The sequence below is a fragment of the Squalius cephalus genome (assembly GCF_949319135.1).
Source record: "Squalius cephalus genome assembly, chromosome: 6".
NCBI lineage: Eukaryota > Metazoa > Chordata > Actinopteri > Cypriniformes > Leuciscidae > Squalius > Squalius cephalus.
Genome location: NC_137127.1, coordinates 4,978,826 through 5,004,277, shown reverse-complemented (window position 1 = coordinate 5,004,277; position 25,452 = coordinate 4,978,826). Strand labels below are relative to the sequence as shown.

At 39.0% G+C, this 25,452-nt stretch overlaps 1 protein-coding gene across 4 annotated transcripts in view; it reads left to right on the top strand.

Moving 5' to 3' along the window:
• Positions 1 to 25,452, top strand: part of ryr1b (ryanodine receptor 1b (skeletal)) — a 120,329-nt gene that overhangs the window by 36,074 nt on the left and 58,803 nt on the right. For all 4 annotated transcript variants that reach the window (XM_079873971.1, XM_079873970.1, XM_079873969.1 and 1 more), the window contains exons 16-48: positions 30 to 148; positions 238 to 371; positions 1,371 to 1,612; positions 1,695 to 1,887; positions 2,214 to 2,430; positions 2,532 to 2,636; positions 3,492 to 3,595; positions 3,700 to 3,783; positions 3,868 to 4,027; positions 5,176 to 5,323; positions 6,478 to 6,680; positions 6,840 to 7,014; positions 8,468 to 8,676; positions 8,763 to 9,115; positions 10,234 to 10,363; positions 10,452 to 10,612; positions 11,992 to 12,154; positions 12,304 to 12,390; positions 13,347 to 13,573; positions 15,900 to 16,344; positions 17,051 to 17,608; positions 18,374 to 18,574; positions 18,662 to 18,773; positions 19,666 to 19,809; positions 19,964 to 20,237; positions 21,288 to 21,405; positions 21,525 to 21,657; positions 23,373 to 23,467; positions 23,574 to 23,709; positions 23,803 to 23,986; positions 24,103 to 24,214; positions 24,855 to 24,975; positions 25,126 to 25,295. In XM_079873971.1, coding sequence (XP_079730097.1) covers positions 30 to 148; positions 238 to 371; positions 1,371 to 1,612; positions 1,695 to 1,887; positions 2,214 to 2,430; positions 2,532 to 2,636; positions 3,492 to 3,595; positions 3,700 to 3,783; positions 3,868 to 4,027; positions 5,176 to 5,323; positions 6,478 to 6,680; positions 6,840 to 7,014; positions 8,468 to 8,676; positions 8,763 to 9,115; positions 10,234 to 10,363; positions 10,452 to 10,612; positions 11,992 to 12,154; positions 12,304 to 12,390; positions 13,347 to 13,573; positions 15,900 to 16,344; positions 17,051 to 17,608; positions 18,374 to 18,574; positions 18,662 to 18,773; positions 19,666 to 19,809; positions 19,964 to 20,237; positions 21,288 to 21,405; positions 21,525 to 21,657; positions 23,373 to 23,467; positions 23,574 to 23,709; positions 23,803 to 23,986; positions 24,103 to 24,214; positions 24,855 to 24,975; positions 25,126 to 25,295 — 6,017 coding nt within the window. The remainder of the gene's footprint in view (positions 1 to 29; positions 149 to 237; positions 372 to 1,370; positions 1,613 to 1,694; positions 1,888 to 2,213; positions 2,431 to 2,531; positions 2,637 to 3,491; positions 3,596 to 3,699; positions 3,784 to 3,867; positions 4,028 to 5,175; positions 5,324 to 6,477; positions 6,681 to 6,839; positions 7,015 to 8,467; positions 8,677 to 8,762; positions 9,116 to 10,233; positions 10,364 to 10,451; positions 10,613 to 11,991; positions 12,155 to 12,303; positions 12,391 to 13,346; positions 13,574 to 15,899; positions 16,345 to 17,050; positions 17,609 to 18,373; positions 18,575 to 18,661; positions 18,774 to 19,665; positions 19,810 to 19,963; positions 20,238 to 21,287; positions 21,406 to 21,524; positions 21,658 to 23,372; positions 23,468 to 23,573; positions 23,710 to 23,802; positions 23,987 to 24,102; positions 24,215 to 24,854; positions 24,976 to 25,125; positions 25,296 to 25,452) is intronic.

Below are 25,452 nucleotides of genomic sequence, written 5' to 3'. Positions count from 1 at the left end.
GCTCTTTATGTCTTTCTTCTCTTCTCTAGGCATTCTAGAGGTGCTGTACTGTGTTCTGATTGAAAGTCCTGAAGTCCTGAACATCATTCAGGAGAATCACATCAAGTCTATCATTTCTCTCCTGGACAAACACGGTCGAAACCATAAGGTCTAACTGTAAACGTGATTTGGTCAATTAACATTTAGCATTTTTCTACACATAGACGATCTCACTCTCCTCTGCCTTTTTCTGGACAGGTTTTAGATGTATTACGTTCTCTCTGTGTGTGTAACGGTGTTGCTGTGAGGTCCAATCAAAACCTCATCACAGAAAATTTGCTTCCGGGCCGCGACCTCCTGCTGCAGACTAACATTGTTAACTATGTATCAAGGTTTGTTGAGATATAAATGTTTATATTATAACGCTTTTTTGCATGTTCAACTTTCTTTAGTGTGTAATGTTGCTGTTTGAGCATGAAGAAGGTCTGCAAAGTTCCAAAGCACAAAGTTATTCTCTATATCAGAGCACAGTTTCTGAAACGCCTCCATAGTATTCTTGAGTTTTCTTGAGTGAGAACAAACACACCACAATATCCCATTTAAATAATACCCGCCCAAGGCATACGCAGAGAAAAGGGGCGTTAGTAGTGTGTTGAAACTGGCAGTTATGGTAAGGGGCGGGACATTTCCCAAACATGCTCGAAGATCTTGACCAATCACAACACACTGCTCCAGCTGACCAATCAGATAAGATTGTGCTTTTCAGAAGGAGGGGCTTCATAGATAGAGGAACTAAACAGAGCATTACTGACAGACTGGGAAGAGAGGAGCTGCAACAATCAAATGTGTTTTTCGAACATTCAGGCATGAAAACCTATTCTAGCAGGTCCCAAAAACAAAATCAAGTTTTTGTAAAATGGCATAATAGATCTTCTTTGGGTTAGTTTACCCAAAAATGAAAATTCTGTCATTAATTATTTACCGTCATGTATTACGTCAATTATTCACCCGTAAGACTTCGTTCATCTTCGGAACACAAATGAAGATATTTTGGATGAAATCTGAGAGCTTTCTGTTCCTCCATTGTCAGTCTATGCAACTACCGCTTTGACACTTCAAAAAGTTCATAAAGAGATCGTAAAAGTTCCTTTCATATCGTTTCTTTCCTTCATTTGAGTTCCAAAGATGAACAAAAGTCTTGCTGGTTTGGAAAGACATGATGGTAAATAAATGATGACAGAATTTTCATTTTTGGTTGAACTATCCTTTTAAAATGAATTGCACCTTTTTTTTTCATTTACTGCAGCTTTTGTTCCTCAAGATGCACTAAATCAAAGAAATTGAAAAGATTATGAACCGTTTACTGCATAAATGTCACTTTCTCCTTGTAGCGTGAGGCCCAATATCTTTTTGGGGACTTGTGAAGGTTCCACACAGTTTAAGAAGTGGTACTTTGAGGTGATGGTGGACTATGTGGAGCCGTTTGTGACAGCCCAGGCTACCCATCTGCGTGTTGGCTGGGCTCTGACTGAGGGCTTCAGTCCGTACCCGGGAGGAGGAGAGGGCTGGGGTGGCAACGGTGTGGGTGATGACCTCTACTCTTATGGCTTTGATGGCCTTCACTTGTGGTCAGGTAAATGTGGTGATCTTGTATATTCTATATACAGTGTTGTGTGAGTATTTATGTTCCTCAAACCATCATTTTCTCTGTGTAGGTCACGTGTCTCGTCAGGTGGCTTCACCCAACCAGCACATCCTGGCAGCTGATGACGTTGTGAGCTGCTGTCTGGATCTGAGCGTGCCCAGTATCTCCTTTCGTATTAATGGGCATCCAGTCCAGGGAATGTTTGAGAACTTCAACGTAGACGGCCTTTTCTTCCCTGTCATTAGCTTCTCCGCGGGAGTGAAGTAATTAACGTTATTATTTTGTTATTTTGTTACTTTTCTTATAAAATGTATATACATATATTCACAAATATATTAAAATAGAAAACTGTTCTTTTTAAAGTGTAATAATATTTCAGAAAGCAACTGTTTTACTATATTTTTGATTAAATAAATGCAGCCTCTGTGAGACATATTTCCAAAAACATCTTACCGGCCCAGAGACAGGGACAATATTTTCTGAATAATTAATGAAAACACTAAATACTAAAATCAGTAATATATGATTTATTCATGCACATTTATAATGTCTTCTCACTTGTTGAACCGTGTTTTCGTTCATTTCTCAGATCTCGTTTCCTTTTGGGAGGCCGTCATGGGGATTTTAAGTTCTTGCCCCCTCCTGGTTATGCACCATGTTACGAAGCTCTTCTTCCCAAAGACAGAATGCGCATTGAACACATTAAGGAGTATAAACATGACTTCAGTGGAGTCCGAAACCTGCTGGGCCCCACGCAGTCCCTCACACACACTTCATTCACTCCCTGTCCTGTTGACACTGCCCAGGTAAACTAAACTACCCACATTTGTTTCCCTCACTCCACTGTTGCTTGGCAGAAACACTTTCACTGAGCGGTCAATGTACGTGTTGTGTATGTCATTTGTAGATTGTGCTTCCTCCTCATTTGGAGCGGATCAGAGAGAAACTTGCCGAAAACATCCACGAGCTCTGGGCCGTCACCCGTATTGAGCAGGGTTGGACCTACGGAGTGGTGAGTGCTTTCCGCCTCATGTTTTTCGCAAACAAACACCAACTCAACAACACACATACTGTAAATATAGGCTGTGTTCACACTTGTAGTTCGGTTCACTTGGTTCGTTTGGTCTGGACCAAACAAAAAAAAGGTCCTGGTCCACTTACCATTCACACTGGCATTTTAACATCGAACCTAAAGATACCAAACCTAAAGGCATAGGGATGTGTTCACAAACGGATTGGTCTGCTCTTATTATGTATATTTCACGACAGAACTTACCGAACATCCAGAACAATGCTCTGTTCTGGGCTAGATGCACTCATTGTATGTGCGTAGCCTACATATGATGGTATTTAGACCAGCTGAGAACTCGTGAAGAGCTTCAGGAAGTCAAAACAGCATCAGGAATCCCTCAGTCACACACAAACGAAGATCTGCTGCGAGGAGATGTGGTTCTGATGCCTGTACTGAACTGTGATGGGCAACATCACGACTATGACGAGAAAAAACAGGCATACTTGAGCATTCTGTCCTTTTTAGGTTTGACATCATGTCCCGTTTTTTGGTTTGTTTACATGTCTTTGGTCCATGTTGCAAGTTGCATTCATATTTCATTCGAACCGCACCAGAGTTCGTTTGGAAGCGGACCGAGACCCATCTTTTCAGCGTCTCAGTCCGCTTGTTTGGTGCGTACCAGGGTTCAAATGGCAGCGTTCACACACTTATTCAAATGAACCGCTCTAACAGAGCAATTGCACCAGGGTTCGTTTTAATTAAACCAAACATGCCAAGTGTGAACACACCCATAAACACAAGATCCTTAATAAAGTTAAATGTTTAAATAAAGTTAAAAAATGCTGTCTCTCTCAGTTCAGGGATGATAATAAGAAGTTGCACCCGTGTTTGGTGGACTTTCATAGTCTTCCAGAACCCGAGAGGAATTATAACCTCCAGATGTCTGGAGAGACCTTGAAGTGAGTGTCTGTTGAATCTCAAATCTCTGAAGGTCACTTGCTTATGCATACGTCTTTCTATCCAATTTATTGAGCAACTTTTTTTTTCTCCTTGACCTCTCCAGAACCCTCTTAGCTCTGGGCTGCCATGTAGGCATGGGAGATGAGAAAGCAGAGGAGAATCTGAGGAAGATCAAACTGCCCAAAACGTATGTAAACCTAAAAAAAAACCACACTTTTATCTTGTAATTTTATATGGTTTTGGTTTTCAAATTTTTCTGTTTCTTGGTCAGTTATGTGATGAGCAGTGGGTACAAACCTGCTCCTCTGGACCTCAATCATGTCAAACTGACGCCCAATCAGAACCAGCTGGTGGAGAAGCTGGCGGAAAATGGGCACAATGTTTGGGCACGGGACAGAGTCAGACAAGGATGGACCTACAGCATTATGCAGGTACAGTAGATGTGGGAGCAGAAATTACAGTTACGTCACTGCAGTTGCGTGCACATTATGGTGGAGGAAAACGGGCGAGATCCAAGAAATATGAAAGAAAAAAGTAGACCATCCAGGGAAGGGCGTAGTTTTGAACATTGGGGGGTTGAAGTGTGAACCGTTTCCCAGGACATGCTCCCTTGTGAGATTTATTTGTTTTTTTATTTTTGCAAAATGTTCTTTTGTGGTATCTTACCTATCATCCACACATGCAAAGTTGGTTGATAACATAATTGATAAAGCAATAGCCTAGTTAACAATTACTTGTTTACATAGCGTATATGATGTATTTTATATTATTTAAGCATCTGGTTTATTTCCTACTTCTTAACAATTCATCAGGCTCTTAATGAGTTTGGGTATGTTTTGCCAATATCAGTCATCATTAGAACAGAGCACATTTTACACATAGGGAAAACATATTGTTTGGTCAATAACTCATGAAGGTCCAGAATTTAAAGCTCCTGATCCTAACTTGTACTTTCCCTTATGAAAAAGTGCCATACTTGTTTAACTGTAGCATTTGTTAGAATAAGGCTATAGTTACAGGTGAGATCATTGATGGCTCCTCACTGGGCCAATGTTGACTTCTTTTTTTTTTTATCTATAGCATTTTTTTGTGAAAAATAGCAACTTACACATTTTGAAACTATTGCCACAACATGCCATAGCTGTAATATAAATCTATAGTGAATAATATGTTTCATTAACAGATTACCTATTATAATTTCTACAAGTTAGTCCAAATTTACCACAACAAACGTGAGTAATTTAAAAAGCTTTCTAATTTAAGTTAGATCATTTTTATCTGTACTTTTAGTTTATGTAGCCTTTTTAGACTTTATAGTGTTTTAAAGTTGAAAATTCTCAATAGAATTCAAATGGATCGCACATTGTATCATCGGTGTTGTGATAAGAGCAGCTTGCACAAATCTTGGAGCGCGCTGGTGAGCGCGTGCACATTATGCAGTGATTTGTGAATTTCGCTTCAGTCATATTGTGCTGATAATTGATTTTGGACGGGAACTTCACAGAAATTTCTGTGAACTGGAATTCAATTAATACTTGAAAGGGAGCCCAAACTTTTTACTCTTATTACTTACCCTCAGGACATCATGAATAAACGTAACCCTCGTTTGGTGCCATACAACCTGCTGGATGAGAGAACAAAGAAGACTAACAGAGACAGTGTGAACAACGCTGTACGCACTCTGATTGGCTATGGATACAACATCGAACCTCCAGATCAGGAGAGCAGTGAGTCTTTGTCTTTCATATACGACTTTCATGTCTTTCATATACAGCATTTGACATTTACTTTTACTTACGCTCTCCAGCCACTGTGGCTAGTGGTTTTCCAAAGTTACTAGCCACTCAGCATTTTCACTGGCCACAATTTTGACACCGATACCATAGGAAAAACTGCCAATATTTTTTATATTATCTCATAATTTGGCAGAAGGTATATTAGGCTGCTGTCACTTAAAGACCTGACGCACAGATCCATATAGTGTTACACATACGTTTTCTTTCTCAACTGCTTACGTTCACTAGGGCTGTCAAACGATTAATCGCGATTAATCGCATCCAAAATAAAAGTTTGTGTTTACATAATATATGTGTGTGTATGGAGTATAATTATTTTCTATATATAAATACACACACATGCATATATATTAAAAAAAATGTGTTATATATAAAATATTTATATATAATATAAATTATATATAATATAAATATATATACACAGTATATACATGCAAATATTTCTTATATATATACATGCATGTGTGTGTATTTATATTTAGAAAATAATTATACACCGTACACACACATATAATTATGTAAAAACAAACTTTTATTTTGGATGCGATTAATCGCGATTAATCGTTTGACAGCCCTAGTTCACTTAAAACATAACTGACTGTGTTTACGTGAATACTTGGCAAGAGCGGTATTTTGACATTATTTTGTGTGAATTTGACAGTTTAAGCACAAGAGGCGGCTTTATGTTCCTGCACTTTGGGTGTGAACACAAAATCTGAGGGAATTAGTAAATGCGCAATAAGCGCAATCCCACACAGAAATTCCAACCCTGTAACACCAACAATAAAAAACGAGTATTGGAAGCGTTTTTCAGTATTGATATGTATTGAAAAATCAATATGGTTGACAACACTTCGTTTATTATTTCAGATGCCTTTTTAAAAACTGCAATTGAAAAATGTATATATTATATATAAAATTCAACCCGCCAAAGTGGCTAGTAAGAGATGAAATCCACCCGCATTCGGCAGGTTGGCAGATGTAAATGTCAAGCCCTGATTCAGTAGGATATACTAGGATCCAGAACTGGATGAAAATGTATTGTTTATTCAGTTCTAAATTCTTCAAATCTCTTTTTTCCACAGGTGGTCATGTTGAGAACACAGGTGGAGATAAAGTGCGTATCTTCAGGGCAGAGAAGCAGTACGCCATCACCTCGGGAAAGTGGTACTTTGAGTTTGAGGCCGTAACCACCGGAGAGATGAGGGTGGGCTGGGCTCGACCGAACGTCCGCTCTGATGTTGAGCTTGGTTCTGATGAGCTGGCCTATGTCTTTAATGGAAACAGGGTCAGTGGTGTCATATTAATCTAACTCTGTTGTGTTATATGGTACCAGGCTGTAGGACATCTTTCCAGCTAATTGGATTGTTTGCCGCACAAGTTGCTGACAAACTATTTTGTATAGATGCAATAAAAGCTAAACTACTCTCATTTTCACTCCCTGCAGGCTCAGCGATGGCACATTGGTAATGAGCCATTTGGTCGTCAGTGGCAGTCTGGTGATGTGGTCGGTTGCATGATAGACCTCACTGAAATGAACATCATGTTCACTCTTAACGGAGAGATGCTGATCAGCGATTCTGGCTCTGAAATGGCCTTCAAAGACATCGAGCCTGGAGACGGTGAGGATTTGGGCTATAAAGTTGTTGTTTTTTTTGTAGTAAATTTTCAATAATTAGTTTTTAGAGGTAATGTGTATTTTTAAATAAGCTTTGTCGTTCAGGAAAAGTCTGTAGTTAAGTGTTTGGGTGAGTCTCAAGAGGTTTGTTTCCACAGACACAGATCAATCCTAGTCTTGGATTTAAAAAGATGTGTAATTGAAATTTAGTTCTGATTGAATAGTTGTTTTTTAGTATTAAGGAAATGGATTCAAGGTATTAAATGGATAATACACACAGAACTGAAAATACTCATCATTTACTTTCACTCTCGTGAAACCTGTATGAATTTCTTTCTTCCATCAAACAAAATATAAATTTCTGAATAATAGACTGGCTTGGCAGCAACCTAAAGGTGTTATAAAAACTGTCCATATGATTAATGTGCCATATTTTAAGTCTTGTAAAGCCATTCAATAGCGTATTTCAATATGCAAATTTAATAGCAAAATCTAATATGGCACCTTAGATGTTGATTACATTTTTGGCACAAAATGCACAAGTATTAATGGTGTTTGCCATCAAATGGGGTCAACATGCAGCTTTAGTAATTAAGTAATTAATTACTAATAAAAAAAAAGATATAATTAGTAATTAATTTTGTAATTAATGTAATTATGAGATGACAACACGTGACGTTCTTGAATCTGCTGTGTTCATGTGGTACAAGTAGGAGCTCTCAGAAAATTCCAAGTTTACAAGTTGTAATTATGAGTTCTACTTGGATGTGAAGTTGTAATCTGGTAATTACGGTAATTATGATGGCATGAACGCACCTATATATTGCGATTTATTACTTTTTTTATCACAATTCTTAAGTCACAATACAAAATTATTGCGATTAAATACATTTTGTGGCATGCTAATTATTGTGATTACATATATAGCTATGTATTACCTTTTTTTAACTGCAAATGTCCCCAAAAAGAAGCTGATTTTACAGCAGCTTTGCCGTCCTTATCTAAGGCTAACCCTATCTCTGAATGATGGAGTGTGAGGTGAGTCCTCTTGTTCGTAGTATTCCCAGGGTATTTCACCATCATACGAGACTCTTTGCAAATCTCATGTGTCATATATCCATCACCTTTGTCCCATCCTTGTTAAAAAAATTCAAAATAAGTCCATATGTTGTATACGAACGTGGATTATTTCTTTCTCTGACGACTCCATCTTGGTTTTACCAACTTGCACACTGACTATCTCCTCTGTTGACCTCACCAGAAAAAGCAGCATTATAGTAGTGGACTGAAAAAGCAGTTGATTTTTTAATTCTACTATCAAATAAATGAGAATAAAAGACCAATACTGGATATATTGTATTTGTAAAACAATATTGCCATGCAAAATATCTCTTTTCTACGTTGTATCGATTTTGTTGCTATAAATCAGCCTCTTTTCTTTATTTTTCTCTCTCCAGGTTTTATTCCAGTCTGCATGTTGGGTCTTTCTCAGGTTGGCCGTATAAACCTAGGTCAGAATGTTAGCAGCCTACGCTACTTCGCCATCTGTGGGCTCCAAGAGGGCTTTGAGCCATTCGCCATCAACATGAAGAGAGACATCACTATGTGGTTCAGTAAGAGCCTGCCTCAGTTTGTCCCTGTTCCCACCGACCACAACCACATTGAGGTATTTGAGGAATCTTTGTGACATTTAATTGAGTTTAAAGTTAAAGGTTATGGACCTGCTTTATTGTCCTGTATTGTGACCTGTAGGTTTCTCGTGTGGATGGAACCGTAGACAGCGCCCCCTGTCTGAAAATAACCCACAAGACATTCGGATCCCAAAACGCCAACACAGACATGCTGTTCTTCAGACTGAGCATGCCTGTAGAGTTCGACCTGACCTTCAAGGTCACCGCTGGCACCACTCCCCTCACTCGGACCCTCACCATCCCTGAGGATCAGGTGCTGGAGGTGGACCCCGATTCTGAATTTGAGGTGCTGAAAAAGTCAGCCAGTCGCAAAGAGCAGGAGGAGAAGGAAAAGGAGCCATCCGTGCCCAAAGATATCCCAAGCAGCAAAGAAAATGACAAAGACACTGCGTCCGAGAAAGGAAAAAAGAAAGGGTGAGAATCAGGGACTTTTATGAAGTGGTAACACTTTACAATAAGGTTCAGTAGTTAACATTAGTTAATGTATTAATAACATGAGCTAACCACGAGCAATACATTTGTTACTGTACCGTATTTGTAAATCTTTTAGTTAAAGGGGTGGTTGATTATGATTTCACTCATCTAACTTTAGTTAGTGTGTAATGTTGCTGTTTGAGCATAAACAACATCTGCAAAGTTACGACGCTCAAAGTTCAAAGCAAAGGGAGATATTTTCTTTTTAAAGAAATTGCTTTTTAAGGACTACAACGAATGGCTGGTAGGGACTACACAACATTCCTCCCGGGTTAGTGACATCACTAACCCTAGAATCTACATAAACCCCGCCCCCGGGAACGTGATTTATAGATTATCATAACAAGCTACATTAATTCATCAACTAACCATTCAGAAATGTTGTCTACATGTTGTCACTTCTTGAGTCTTTCAATCTTTGCCTGACTCCGGTTTGAACATAAAAGGCAAAACGTTTTTTAAATTTTCAGTGCATGTGTGTGTGAGGTTCTGCTAACACAAGAGCTGTTGAAGCTCCGCCCTCTGTGCCGGGAGCTGCAGCTCATTTGCATTTAAAGGGACAGACCCAAAAACGGTGCGTTTTTGCTCACCCTCAAAAAGTGACAATTTTAACATGTTGTAAAAAAAATCTCTGTTGGGTATTCTGAGCTAAAACTTCACATACACACTCTAGGGACATCAGACACTTATTTTACATCTTTTGAAAAGGGCATGATACCACCCCTTTAATAAAAATAAAGCTGTTCATTGTTTGTTCATGTTAGTTCACAGTGCATTAACTAATGTTAACAAGATTTTAATAAAGTATAAGTAAATATTGAAATTAACAGTCACAAAGATTAATAAATGCTGTAAAGTGCAGTTCATTATTAGTTCATGCTAACTAATGCAGTTAACTAATGAACCATATTGTAGTTAAAAAGTGTTTTTCCTGTATATGTATACCTTTATATATGTATACCTTTAGCATACCTTTAAAAAGAGTACTTGTTACCGAAATAATATACCTCTCTACAAATCTCTCGTTCATGCTTGACCACTCAAATTTATTCCCTCAGCTTCTTGTTTAAGGCTAAAAAGGCAGCCATGACTACCCCTCCTCCACCTCCACCTCTTATGCCCCGTTTGATGGAGGATGTGGTGCCCGATGATCGCGATGACCCGGAGATCATCCTCAATACGACCACAGTCAGTCTTCATTACAAGATCTGTCATATATGACACATTCTCTGCTCGTTTCCTCACGTCTCCTTCTCTCTCTGTCTCCACTATGCAGTATTATTACTCAGTCCGTATCTTCGCCGGGCAAGAGCCTAGCGGGGTATGGGTGGGTTGGGTCACCCCTGACTTCCACATGTATGACCTCAACTTCGACCTGTCTAAGGTCCGTACTGTCACTTTGACAGTTGGAGACGACAAGGGCAACATACACGACAGGTGAGATGTGATAAAGATTCAGCTGTCATTGAAATGTTGGCCAATGTGGACAAATACAAGAAGCTGCAATGCGGAGAAGCATTTGGTTAAAAATAAATGTTCAGTATAGTGAGGTGATGTAGGTGAATATCGATTTTGGTGATGTAAGAGCACTGCACTAGTGGCCTACTTCAGCAACCGACCTTCAGAATCAGTTGGGAGAGATTTTACCTCAAGAAACTTCTTTTTAATGTGAAACTGAAAAAGTGTAATACCTATCATTTATATTATGTACAGTATATAGTATTTTGGATGTATAGCACATGTTAAAAAACATTTGCCTCTAGAAAAATAATAATAAAAATATGAGGGAGAAAAATTATTTTCTTTTTTTAGTATTTTCTTCTTGTTTTTCAGTAAAAAATTAAAACAAACAAAAAGTCCGCGTGAAACGGAAGTTGCAAACGACTTTTCTCCAGTGTTGTGACGTATTTCCCAGTGAAAAGGAATATTGAACAGAGGGCAGGGTTTTACTCTAGACCATCTCTCCATCTCTGCTCATAGCAGACTAACGGTTTGAGGGGAGTGGTTAAGCGTTTCCCAACCCAAGCCGTCAAACCTACATCATCAGAGAAGGAACGCCATTCCAGACCGGAAGTAACTTCTCAGACTTTGATTAAAGATTACCACGGCAAACAATTTTTTCTGTGTATTAACTTGCACAGATTATTTTTTCACCACAAGACTAGTAATATGTGCTAACAAAGTAAATAGGGTCAATTTTGATTTCAGTTGGACTTTAAAATTGTACAAAAAATAAATAAAATAAAAAGTAAAATAATAAATTGTAATTTTCACAATGGGGTTAGAAAAAAAACTTAATTCACACTTAATTTAAAGCCTAAAGATTTAATTTGAACTTACTAAGTAATGAAATTTTGCTTCTCAAGTACTGTAAATATATATTATTTTAAGTTTTTTTAAGGTCTCTTAGTTTCACCAAGGCTGCATTTCTTTGTTTGAAAATACAGTAAAACCCATAATATGTTGAATGTTATTTCAATTTAAAATAATTGTTTTTTTATTTTAATGTATTTTAAAATGTAATTATTTGCTGTAATATCAAAGCTGAATTTTCAGCATCATTACTCCAGTCTTCAGTGTCACATGATCCTTTAAAAATCATTCTAATATGCTGATTTGCTGCTAAAGAAACATTTCTGATTATTATCAGTATTGAAACCAGTTGTGCTGCTTCATATTTTTTAATGAAAACGTGATTAAGTTCAAATGAACAGAATTTATTTAAAATTGAAATCTGAAATTAAAGTACCCTTTCTCCCCTTCAATTAATAAAATATTTGTTTATTCGTGACTTATAATATCTGTTTGTTCATCAGTATGAGGAGGAGTAACTGCTATATGGTGTGGGGAGGAGAGTTTGGCAGCAGCACTCAACAGAGGTTCAGCCAGGAGGATCTGGTGATTGGTTGCTTGGTTGATCTGGCAACAGGCCTAATGAATTTCACAGCCAATGGGAAGGAGATCAACACTTTCTATCAGGCGAGTGCAGGTCATCTCTTTAAAGGAGCTAGTGGCCCTCAAAAATTCTGTTTTTAACTCCACTTTCCCTTGCTCCTGTCTTTGGTACTTCATTTCTGAACTGTTAGGAGTGCATATTGTTCATTTGATGTATACATGTGTTCTCTCAGGTGGAGCCCCACACTAAGCTGTTTCCAGCTGTGTTTGTATTGCCTGGCAGCCAGAACATGCTGCAGCTGGAACTCGGAAAACTCAAGGTCAGCTTTATCCTTTACTACTGACCTTGAAGTCATTGGGCCCTATTTTAGCGATCTAAGCGCATGGTCTAAAGCGGACGGCGCAAGTTCACTTAGGGCGTGTCCGAATCCACATTTGCTAGTTTAACAACGGGGAAAATGGTCGGCGCTCCCGGCGCATGGTCCAAAAGGGTTGTCCCTATTCTCATAATGAGTAATGGGTGTGTTTTGGGATTTACGTGCGTTAAACCAATCAGAGTCTCATCTCCCATTCCTTTTAAATGCCTGTTGTGCTCGTTCTATGGCGGATTCGCTATTTACATGACGGAATTTGATAGTGGAAAGACCGAACGCGTCTCCAGAGCGCAAACGGATCTGCTCGTGCGCGAGGTAAAAGTGCGCAAGCAGAACATCTACGGGACAAGCAGATTCCACTATATCTTTATGTACACAATAATAATCTTTTACATTGTAATCCTTTTATTTTAAATATTTGGCATGTCTGTGTGCTGCTGTGCGTCCCTGTGTGTTTAATAAGCAGAGTGTACGCGCTATGTGGACCCGCCTATAGGCGCACATTACTAATGTGCTCATTAAATCACAAAAAAAATATTGCGCCATTGACTTTAGAGCAGGTTTCAGTTGGTCAATGGTTCAGTCTATTTCTGTTGCCTCAAAATAGCAACGTGCCAACAATGCGCCAGAACACACCTCGTTTTCAGACAAGCAGCCCATGGGTGCTCAAATGGGCGCAAATGCATTTGAAATGCATTTTAAATATGCAAATGCATATTTAAACAACGTGGCACAGGGTGTGAAAATGATAACTGCGTCAGACTGAAACTAGCAAAAAACACTTGCGTTGGGCTTGGCGCTGCATTGCGCCGGGTGTAAGATAGGGCCCTTTAGCTTTCTTTTAGAAGTACTTTAAGTAATAGTCTTTAGTTACATGTCTCACTTTTTTCTCCATCCTATAGAATATCATGCCTCTTTCGGCAGCCATGTTCCATAGTGAGCGCAAGAACCCGGTGCCTCAGTGTCCTCCTCGGCTTGATGTTCAAATGCTGACCCCTGTGATCTGGAGCAGGATGCCCAACCACTTCCTGAGTCCACAAGTGGGGCGGGTGAGCGAAAGGCACGGATGGATGGTGGAATGTACAGATCCTCTCACCATGATGGCTCTGCATATACCTGAAGAGAACAGGTACAGTAGGACGACTCAAGAACAAAAAATCTAACTAACTGAAATGATCGTAAAAAAAATGTTTTTTGTAATTGTCTTATGTAATCTATCTATCTATCTACCTATCTTTATTTCTACCTATCAGTCACCCAGAACACCCTTGCACATCTTTTTTTTTTCTTTTTTTTTTCATGTGCCCTCACAAACTTAAATCAAAATAACTTCTCCTCCCTCTTGTAACGATACCTCTTCTCTTCTCTGACGTGTTTACTGGCACAAGGGCAGAAAAACCCATCACTCACATGAGATCACAGCAATAGCAAACCACGATGATCCAATCTACTCCTCCAATCAAATCCCGTTCTACATTTTATCACTCTGAAATACATCTCAATAAGGAAGAAAAGCCTATCACATATTCTGTTTAAGGCTGACTTTAAACCACTTCAAACCAGTGGTGTGCGGTGATGTTTTAAATGAGGAGGAAAAGTCCTCTTTTATATATATATATCCATTTTTGTCCCTGTTACACTTAATTTTCCAGGTTAAATTAACATAACATAAAAAAGAGAGACCAAATACAATTCTATTTTGTTTTTGTTTTCTATACTATGTAATGTTCTATTTATTAACACCAAGTACAAATTTCATCAAGTTAGTGTTTTTACACATTTTTACTTTTATTCCAAAATAATAACTAATAACAATTTAAACGATATATATTATTTGTGAACTAATGTTCAGCTGTTCTATTTAATAGTCACCGTATTTTAAGCAGTCATCAAGCTTGTCCTCACTGGTCACAGACAGTCTTTTAATTTCCCCAAGCTGAAATCTCTCTAAAACCCCACAGTCATCATGTTTTCAGGCCATTTCAAGTTTGATTTTTACGTAACATGAAGCAGTGAAATCTAAGTGGATGAGTTGTTTACTTACTTTTGAATTAGTCTTCCCATTAACGGCATCATTGTCTTCATTCAGGCCGATTAGAGAGCACGCACGAAAACAAGAGGCTGGTTTTATCGCACAAACCAATCATATCCAATCATAACGGATCATATCCAATCATAGCACGATGGAGGCATTGCCTCCTCTCACGTGACTTTCCCCCATTCATTCTCAGTTACCCCCCACTAAACCCACCGCACGGAGGGTCTGTTAAAAGTCAATGGGCTCAGAGGAGGCACGAGAAGACGTGGTGTCCCACTGTAACTTTACCTGCTGGTGTCACAGTTGGACATTGTTACTTTAGAAAAACGAGTGACTTTTACACTTTTTAATGTCACATTTTGTATTATTTGTGTTGTTTTATTTTTGTAATATAGATTATTTTCTCATCCAGTTTTATTGCCTCCTCGAAGGAAACGCCCCTTGTTCACACTTTCTGGCCAGGCTTTCTTAAGCCAGCATTTACAGTATCTAGTATTTGGGCCCTATCTTGCACCCAGCGCAATTGACCTTGTACACCGACGCATGTTTCATTCCTATTTTGCACCCGCGCAAAGCACGCTTTTCCCTCCACAGAAGCACGTCGCTAAACTAGGGAATGAACTTGCGCTCCCTGGGCGGTTCAGCGCAAAAAAGGAGGCGTGTTCCGGCGCAAACAATCCCTGGTGCTATTTTACTGTTCCATAAAACAATTGCGCCACTGACCAGAAAAAACCTAGTCTAAAGTCAGTGGCGCGTTGCGCGTTGTTCATTATGCTATTTTAAGGGCGCATGCTTGGCCATAATGTAGCGTGAGCACAACGCGCATACACTTTGATTCTCTAATCTACACAGAAGCAGCAGTTTTCATTTTTGCAAATCATATTATTACAAACGATAGATAGATAGATAGATAGATAGATAATTTATTATAAAAGCATACATCTAGCTTACACATTTACCCACATTATTATATACCTGTTTAACCGAAGCTTATTTGGGTGTGTTTCTCCATCCCCAATGTCACTTCTCTCTCTTTTACGGCCGTGACGAGAGCGTTGCTCTCCTCGGCTGTGAACCGCTCCTGGCGCGCGTCTGGCAAATCCGCCGTTATAATAGCAATACGCCAAGGAAAAAGCGCGTCTGCTCTTAAAGGGAATGTGAGATGATGCTCTGATTGGTTTATTTCACGTTACGCCCAAACCACACCTATGAATAATGAAGCTACTTCAGACCAACACATTTTAGATTTGCGCCGGGCGCAAGAGTCATTTATCCCGCCGGTATAATAGCAACAGCGCCGAGACCCGCCCACAAAGTCACTTGCACTTTGCGCTTTGACACTTGCGTTTCAGATCGTTAAAATAGGGCCCTTTGTATCTTTTTTGTCTAGATAGTTGACATGTTCCTCTCATTGCAGGTGTATTGACGTCCTGGAACTGTCTGAGCAGCATGACTTGCTGAAGTTCCACTATCACACTCTGATGCTTTATTGTGCCGTGTGTGCGTTGGGCAACAACCGTGTGGCCCATGCCCTCTGCAGCCACGTGGACGAATCCCAGCTCTTCTACGCTATTGAGAACACGTACCTGCCCGGCCCTCTCCGCAGCGGCTACTACGACCTTCTCATCAGTATCCACCTGGAGTCAGCCAAACGCAACCGCTTGGGAACCAACCGCGAGTTCATCATTCCCATGACGGAAGAGACGCTCAGTATTAAGCTTTTCCCAGATGCAGAGACGGCCCAAGACCTGCCAGGAGTGGGTCTCACAACCTGCCTCAGACCCAAGCTGCACTTCTCCCCCATCAACTTTGTGGGCACTGACCCAGATCTCTACACCCTAAGCCCCATCATCCCTCTGCAGGTACAATGGAATCCAATAGTGATTGTTGGTACATATAGATAATACAAGATTAGAATTTAAAAGTGCAGTAAGCAATTTCTGAGAAACTGTTGATATTTGAAATCAACAAACAATGACAGTCAAAACTGTATAATTAATATTGCAACAACAGCATATCTTAGTTCTGTGAAACATTGCATAACCAATGTTACTCATGAATGGAGCAGAAACAACGCAACCTCAGGCCTTCCCGCTTAGGTCTCTCCAGCACTGGAAAGCTTTTCTAATTTAATGCTAATCCTAAAGCTCTTGTCTGATCATAATTGTCTGATCATTTTGCCTGTGATTTTCCTCTGAGATTTTCTCTTTTGTAATGTCTCTCAGCCATCTCCCTTTCTACAGTCTTTGTTCAAATCTCCCTCTTGCTCACTCAGAAATCTTGCACCTGTAAGATGTACCAACAAGAAAAATTAAGTACCAAAAGACAGAGGGGATTGGGGAGGTCAAGGGAACATATAGTGTACACAATAATAATAATAGTACAAGTGATGGAAATCAAAAGTAGCAGGTGATTTCGCAGTTATAGCAGCAGTGTGGTAACAATACCTGAGGTTATAGCATTTTATTGATACAGTATAGTATGAAGAAATGCTAATAAAACATTGTATTTTACAGTTGTTGATAGACAATCTCTTTGTTAATATCTACACTCTTTCTGCTTTTACAGGAGCTGAAGACCCAGGCTCTAAGCATGCTTACCGAAGCCGTGTTCGATGGCAGCCAGGCCATGCGTGATCCTGTCGGGGGCAGCGTTGAGTTCCACTTCGTTCCCATTCTCAAACTCATCAGCACCCTCCTCATTATGGGCATCTTCAACAATGAAGACGTCAAGCACATTCTCAAGATGATTGAACCCAGTGTGTTCGGGAAGAAAGAGGAGGCAGGAGAGACAGAGGAACCAGGAGAGGAAGCTGCTTCCAAGGAGGAAGGAGAGGAGGTGAAGGAGAAAGAAGAAGCGGCTGAAGGAGAGGAGGAGGAAGCTGTGGATGAAGGAGTTGGAGAGGAGGAGGAGGATGAGGAACTGAAAGCTCTGAAGAAGGAGGGGGGAGAGGAAGGAGAAGAGGTCGAGAAGGCAGCGGATGAGGAGGGAGAGAAGGTGGATGGAGAAAAAGCAGAAGAAGAAAAGGAGGCAGAGGAAGTAGGAGAAGAGGTCAAAGAGGAGGAAGAGGAAGCACCAGAGGAGGGGCTTCTTCAAATGAAGCTGCCAGAGTCTGTAAAACTGCAGGTAAATTTAATCTATAGATTATTAGTCAATTCTGTGAGGAACACATTTAGAGGAGATCAGCGATTATCTATCTATCTATCTATCTATCTATCTATCTATCTATCTATCTATCTATCTATCTATCCATCCATCCATCCATCCATCCATCCATCCATCCATCCATCCATCCATCCATCCATCCATCCATCCATCCATCCATCCATCTATCTATCTATCTATGTCTATCTATCTATGTCTATCTATCTATCTATCTATCCATCCATCCATCCATCCATCCATCCATCCATCTATCTATCTATCTATCTATCTATGTCTATCTATCTATCTATCTATCTATCTATCTATCTATCTATCTATGTCTGTCTCTCTATCTATCTCTCTATCTATCTCTCTCTCTATCTATCTATCTATCTATCTATCTATCTATCTATCTATCTATCCATCCATCCATCCATCCATCCATCCATCCATCCATCCATCCATCCATCCATCTATCCATCTATCTATCTATCTATGTCTGTCTGTCTCTGTCTCTCCATCCATCCATCCATCCATCCATCCATCTATCTATCTATCTATCTATCTATCTATCTATCTATCTATCTATCTATCTATCTATCTATCTATGTCTGTCTGTCTCTGTCTCTCCATCCATCCATCCATCCATCCATCCATCCATCCATCTGTCTATCTGTATATTATGTACATTTTTCTTGTTTGTACTGTTTATAATACTGTCTTTGCCTGTCTCTCCCCCTCTTTTAGATGTGTACCCTTCTACAGTATTTCTGTGACTGTGAGCTCAGACACCGAGTTGAGGCTATTTTGGCTTTCTCTGATAATTTCGTAATTCAGATCCAGTCAAACCAGCGTGAACGATATAAAATTCTAATGAAAGCATTTAGTATGTCTGCTGCAGAAACCGCTCGCAGGACCCGAGAGTTCCGCTCTCCTCCTCAGGAACAAGTATAAGACACACTTCTACTTTAAACTCTTCTTTAAAACACACATATGATTTTAACTGTTATACACTAATTATGAGTATATATGTAGGTTTTCCTGTTGACTAACTTCAAGCACAACCCAGATGATGAGGATTGCCCCGTGCCAGAGGAAGTGCGGGAAACCCTCCAGATTTTCCACAGTGACCTCCTAAATCACTGCGGTCAGTGTTCAAAACATCTCACAAAATTACTGTACGGCCACATTACAACACCAAGCATCTGCTGTTGCAAAATCACCTTGTGATCAAACTGATTCAGTTCTTCTGAGGATAAAAAAAAAAAAAATGATGACACACAAACATTATAAAGAAGACCTTCAGATTGTCAGTTCAAATGCTGACATTTAGCAAGTGTGAACAGCAAAAAAATCACATTAAATCCATTTTGAGCTACATTTATATGTGGTTCGAAATCCTATTCAAATCACATTTCTGGAAATCCGTTTGAGTCTGACCGATCCAAATGAATTTCACTTGGTTTGTCTCTTTCTCACGCCTGCATGTAAACATGTCAGACGTTGTTTTTTTTTCCCTCTGTACAGACGTTAGCAAAATGATCCCCGTTCACACGGATCCACAAAAACGACTGAAAACGCTGTATTATGCATGCCAGACAAGTAGTTGCAATGTCACTTTGTAAAGTAAGACTAAGCACCTGAGCACATGCACATTCCAACGAGCATGCCTATAGACTAAACACGTAATACATGCTGTCACCATTTTCACAGATTTGCGTTTGTGAAGTTTACACGGAGATGATAACAGTATCGTTTTCTTGTGTTTCTCAAGTCACCAAAACACCATTGTTGTGTAAATAAACGGCCAGAATGCATAGAAAGTCACAATTTCACTGGCATGAAAACCAATGCAAATTTTTGAGGGAAACGAAAGTGTGCCACGGGACATACAAATGAGATCTGAACAGTTTCGACATTGTGGACAGTCAATAATTTACAATCAGATTCCATTTTGAATTCCATATTGCGAACCTAGACTTACTGACTGACCAAAATCTGGACTATATTATTCTTATCCATATTTGTTTGTACCTCAGGTGTCCACGTTGAAGAAGAAGCGGATGAGGAAGTGGTAGAAGCGTCTCTGAGAGGGAGACTGCTCAGTTTGGTGGAGAAGGTCAAGAACCTTAGGAAGAAAAAGGAAGAAGAGGAGCCAGAACCAGAGGAAGAGCCCAAACCTAGTGAGTAAATGTTGTAAAACATCTTGAGAAGGTTGTTCAGATTCATCTCATCTCATGGTTGCACCGCTTTCTTCAACTATAGATCAATATTTTAGTTTTTCACGTAGTTCAAAATGGTACTAGGAACGTTTCTGGATGTCATTCTATTCCTCAGGTTCTTTACAGGAGCTGATATCCCACACAATGATCCACTGGGCTCAGGAGTCCTTTATTCAGAACCCTGAGCTGGTGCGGCTCATGTTCAGTCTTCTCCACCGGCAGTATGACGCACTGGGAGAGCTGGTCCGCGCCCTGCCAAAAGCCTATGCCATCAACGCTGTGTCCATACAGGACACAATGGCCATGCTGGAGTGCCTGGGTCAGATCCGCTCCCTGCTCATCGTCCAGATGGGCCCGGAAGAGGAGAGGCTTATGATCCAGAGCATTGGGTGGGTACTTCTAATGACAGTACATAAAGTGCTTGACAACTCAATCCATATTTGTGACCCTGGATCACAAAACCAGTCATAAGTCGCACGGGTATATTTGTGGCAATAGCCAACAATACATTATATGGGTCAAAATTATAGATTTTTCTTTTATGCCAAAAATCATTAGGATATTAAGTAAAGATCATGTTCCATGAAGATATTTTGTAAATTTCCTACCATAAATATATAAAACATTTATTTTTGTGAGTGAATGCAGCACAATCGTGAACATAAATGGACAACTTTAAAGGAGATTTTCTCAATGTTTTGAATTTTTTGCACCCTCAGATTCCAGATTTTCAAATAGTTGTATCTCGACCAAGTATTGTCCTATCTTAACAAGCTTGGGAAGCTTGTTAAGATAGGGAAACAACCTCAATGGGAAGCTTATTTATTCAGCTTTCAGATGATGTATAAATCTCAGTTTCATAAAATTTACCCATGTGACTGGTTTTGTCGTTCAGGGTCACATTTGATGTACCCTACAGTTCAAAAGTTTGGGGTCGGTAAACTTTTTAACGTTCTTCTGCTCAACAAGGCTGAATTTATTTGATAGAAAAATACAGTAAAAACAAAAAAATTGTGAAATGTTATCACAATTAAAATAACTATTTTCAAATATAATATCATTTAAAATGCAATTTATTCTTGTGATGCAAAGCTGAATTTCCAGCATCATTACTCCAGTCTTCAGTGTCACATGATCCTTTAGAAATATGCTGATTTGCTGCTCAAGAAACATTTACCTAATATTATCAATGTTGAAAACAGTTGTGCTGCTTAAAATGTTTATGGAAACCATGATGCATTTTTTGGGGAATTCTTTAATGAATAGAAAGTTCAATAGAACAGCATTTTGTAACATTGTCAATGTCTTTACTGTTACTTTTGCTCAATTTAATGTGTCTTTGATCAAACTTTTGTTCTCATGTCCTGAACTTCTTTGTGTTTAGCTAAAAATCACATCATGTATGGTATTTCAAATGCATTTTGTCTCCTGTCTCGTAGAAACATCATGAACAACAAGTTGTTCTACCAACACCCTAACCTGATGCGTGCGCTGGGCATGCATGAGACGGTCATGGAGGTCATGGTCAACGTGCTGGGAGGTGGAGGAGACTCTAAGGTGCTTTCCTGTTTTTGTTATACACGTACTGAACATTTAAAACTGTAATTCATGGACAAGGATCCGACTCTGCAATTGAAACTAAAGGGAAACAAACATATGTTTTTCTCTGTTCATAGGAAATTCGATTCCCGCAAATGGTGACCAATTGCTGTCGCTTCCTGTGCTACTTCTGCAGGATCAGCCGTCAGAACCAGCGCTCCATGTTCGACCACCTCTCGTACCTGCTGCAGAACAGTGGCATTGGACTGGGTCGGTTGCTTTGTAAAACCTATCTGATGCAGATAGCATATTTTTATTATTGTACACCAAGAATGAAAATTATAACTATATTAGCGTCCACACCAATGCACAATGGATAGGGTGGATTCTGATTGGCTGGCAATGTTTCTTTTATCAGTAATTAGCTGGAAAAAAAATTCTGACAGTGATTCCAATTATATCATACAGATATACCTCTGTGTTGTTATCGTTATAGCTGTGATGTGGACTTCCCTATTCTCACAGAATTAAAGTGATCATTAAAACGTATAGTTCATAGTTATCGTTGGAGTGATCATGCCTTTAGTGTATTGTGACACTTTAAAGTAGTGTTTTCCAACCAGAGGTACAATACTTCAAACCTTGGAAAGTACATAGAAAGATTTTGATTTTGGTTTGCTAAATTGATAAAACTTAAATTATAATTTTTAAATAAATATAGTATAGCTGTCAAAATATATAAATTCTGTATTCTTTATTTGGATCCCCAGTAGCTCCCTTACTAATGTTCCTGGGCTCTACACAACAATACAAGGCTGTACAAAAGCTGTACAAATCAATAAAGATAATAACAAGAATACAATTACACAGATTAAATCACCAAACCGTGCTTCTTCCACATTATAGTCTTTTGGTGTTTTCGTTAATTTGAAGTAAAAGCACATTCAAAATATATGACAAAAGAAATAATTCAATCATTTAAAGTAGCAGCACATCAAACAAACAGCATACATCTACATATTTTAAGCATATCTTTACAAATTATATTTTGCTTGCTCTGGCTCTTGTGTTGTGCTAGCTTTGTTGAATCTGAGTGCGGCATTTGATACCATTGACCATAACATAATAATTCTTCTTGAACATCTTAAATAGGTATCCAGGGCACTGCACTACTATGGTTTGCTTCTTACCTCGAGAATTTGACTTTTTCTGTAAATTTGGGCAATTTTTCCTCATTATCTGCTCCTCTTTCATGTGGTGTGCCCCAGGGATCCATTTTGGGACCTTTATTGTTTTCCCTTTATGTGATTCATTTTTCAGAACTACATGTCTTATCATTGCTATGCTGACAATTCTGTTTTACCTTCCAGTAAGGCTTGATACCACTTTCATGCAGTGTTTTATTGAAATGCATAAATTATATTAAGAGTTGGATGACAAATTGCAGCTTAATGAGGATAAAACGGATTTTGGGATTTTAGGTTGTCCTGCAAATACTTTGCCTGTTCTGGAAGCCTGGTTTCGTCTACTCTCAACCAGTGTATGCAAACGAATTAAAAACCTTTGAGTGATCTTTGACCCTTCACTATATTTTTTGATAAACAAATTAGTGCCGTTATTAAAGGAAACTTTTTCCATTTGAGATCTATTGCAAAATTGAAACATCTTCAAATATATTAGTGACGTTCTTCAGCCATACCATGCTGAAAAAGTTGAGCCTTATTCACTTGATGTGTTTTATAGTCATGTCTTAAACCCACATATACACATTTTTCAAAGAAGAAACAGGGTATGTGACCCTGTAAAAATATACCATCAGTCATAGATGTAATTTGGACTATGCTGACAATCATTAGATTTTTTCCAATTAACCACTTAACACTAGTTAGTTTTAATCTAAATTATATTAAAATAAAACAAAACAATTTAGACCTTGGTATTACTCTTTTTTTAATGATTTTTTAAAAATGTGTGTGTCTTTTTAGGGATGCGTGGATCTACTCCTCTGGATGTTGCTGCCGCGTCCTGCATTGACAACAATGAGCTTGCCCTGGCTCTTCAAGAGCAAGACCTTGAGATGGTAATGCTCAGAAGTCAGAACACATTTTTGTATTTATGATATTGTGTTGTTAGGCATTTATAATGTACCACTGCATAAAAGTTCATTGGTTCATTGTGCTACTCAGGTGGTGACATATCTGGCTGGCTGTGGCCTTCGGATGTGCCCCATGCTGCTGTCTAAAGGCTACCCTGACATAGGATGGAATCCAAGTGGAGGAGAGAGATATCTAGACTTCCTGCGCTTTGCAGTGTTTGTAAACGGTGATGCTCAGTGTTTAGTGTAATTCTGACTCTGAGTCCTGTGTTTTAAGGCATTCTTAATTAAACGTTGTGTTTTTTTGTCTCCCCCTGCAGGTGAGAGCGTAGAGGAGAACGCTAACGTGGTTGTTCGTCTGTTGATTCGTCGGCCTGAGTGCTTTGGCCCCGCGCTGAGAGGAGAGGGTGGTGCGGGTCTGTTAGCTGCCATCGAGGAGGCCATTAAGATCTCTGAGGACCCTGCCCGAGATGGGCCAACTCCTAAAAAGGACAGACGTTTTATGTAAGATGCTTCAGTGAGAGTGAATGCTTGCATTTCGCTTTTTATTTAAACAGTTTGCCATTAAATCTGTATATATATATATATACATAGTTTTTACCCCGTATGTTGGTTCACAGGTTTGGAGGGGAGGAGCAGCCTGAGGAGAACAGAGTGCATCTTGGAAATGCTATCATGTCATTTTACTGTGCCCTTATTGACTTGCTGGGTCGCTGCGCTCCTGAGATGCATGTAAGTATTACTTAATAATTTACCTGTGAAGTCCATGACAAATGTGAAGTTTGAAAACAGGAATCATTGAACTGTTTTTTAAAAAGAAGTCTCTTCTGCTCACCAAGGCTGCATTTTGTTTTGATCAAAAATACATTAAAACAGTAAAATATTATTACAATTTAAATTGTATTATTTAAAAATATTTTAAAAAGAAATGTATTCCTGTGATCAAAGCTGAATTTTCAGCATCATTACTCCAGTCTTCAGTGTCACATGATCCTTCAGAAATCATTCTTAAATGCTGATTTGCTGCTCAAGAGACATTTCTAATTATTTTCACTGTTGAAAACAGTTGTGCTGCTTAATGTTGTTGTGGAAACCGTAAAAAATTTTTTTTCAGGATTCTTTGATCAATCGAAAGTAAAAAAAACAGCTTTTTTATTTGAAAGAGATATCTTTTGTAGCATTATAAACATATTTACTCTCACTGTGATCAGTTTGATCAATTTATTTAATCACTGCTGAATACAAGTATTATTATTTTTATTTTTTTTTATCTTACTGACCCCAAACTTTTGAGTTGTAGTGTTTAAGATGAAGGTCACATTTCAACAGATTTCATGTGGACTTCAATTTTCAACCTGTTCTTTACCCACAGTTGATCCAAGCCGGTAAAGGTGAAGCTTTGAGAATCAGAGCCATCTTGAGGTCTCTCGTGCCCATCGAAGACCTGGTGGGAGTCATCAGCCTTTCTGTTCAGATCCCAACCTTAGGCAAAGGTACACAAGATTTTATTGAAAGAAAGACCAAAAAATTTAAAATCAACATTTTGGTCTTTCTTACATTTTTTACTTTGAAGTGAAAACAGGCTTCCTTTAAACTCACTTCTGCATAATTATCTCTGGATTTGTCTGTGATACTTTTCATAGATGGTCAGATCGTTGAGCCAAAAATGTCAGCGAGTTTCGTGCCAGACCACAAAGCCTCCATGGTGCTTTTCCTGGACAGAGTGTACGGCATTGATAACCAGGACTTCCTGCTGCATGTGCTAGAGGTCGGCTTTCTGCCAGATATGAGAGCTGCAGCCTCTCTAGATACGGTGAGCTCTTAATATTGTCAATCATATTTCATCACCATCTTTATCTTTCATAATATAATATATGTAATGAGTATACCCTGTTCTGTTGTTTTCATTGTTAGTTATTTGTTATCCTATTCACCTATTTATTATCTCATTAGTTTCTTTGTTTGCTCTG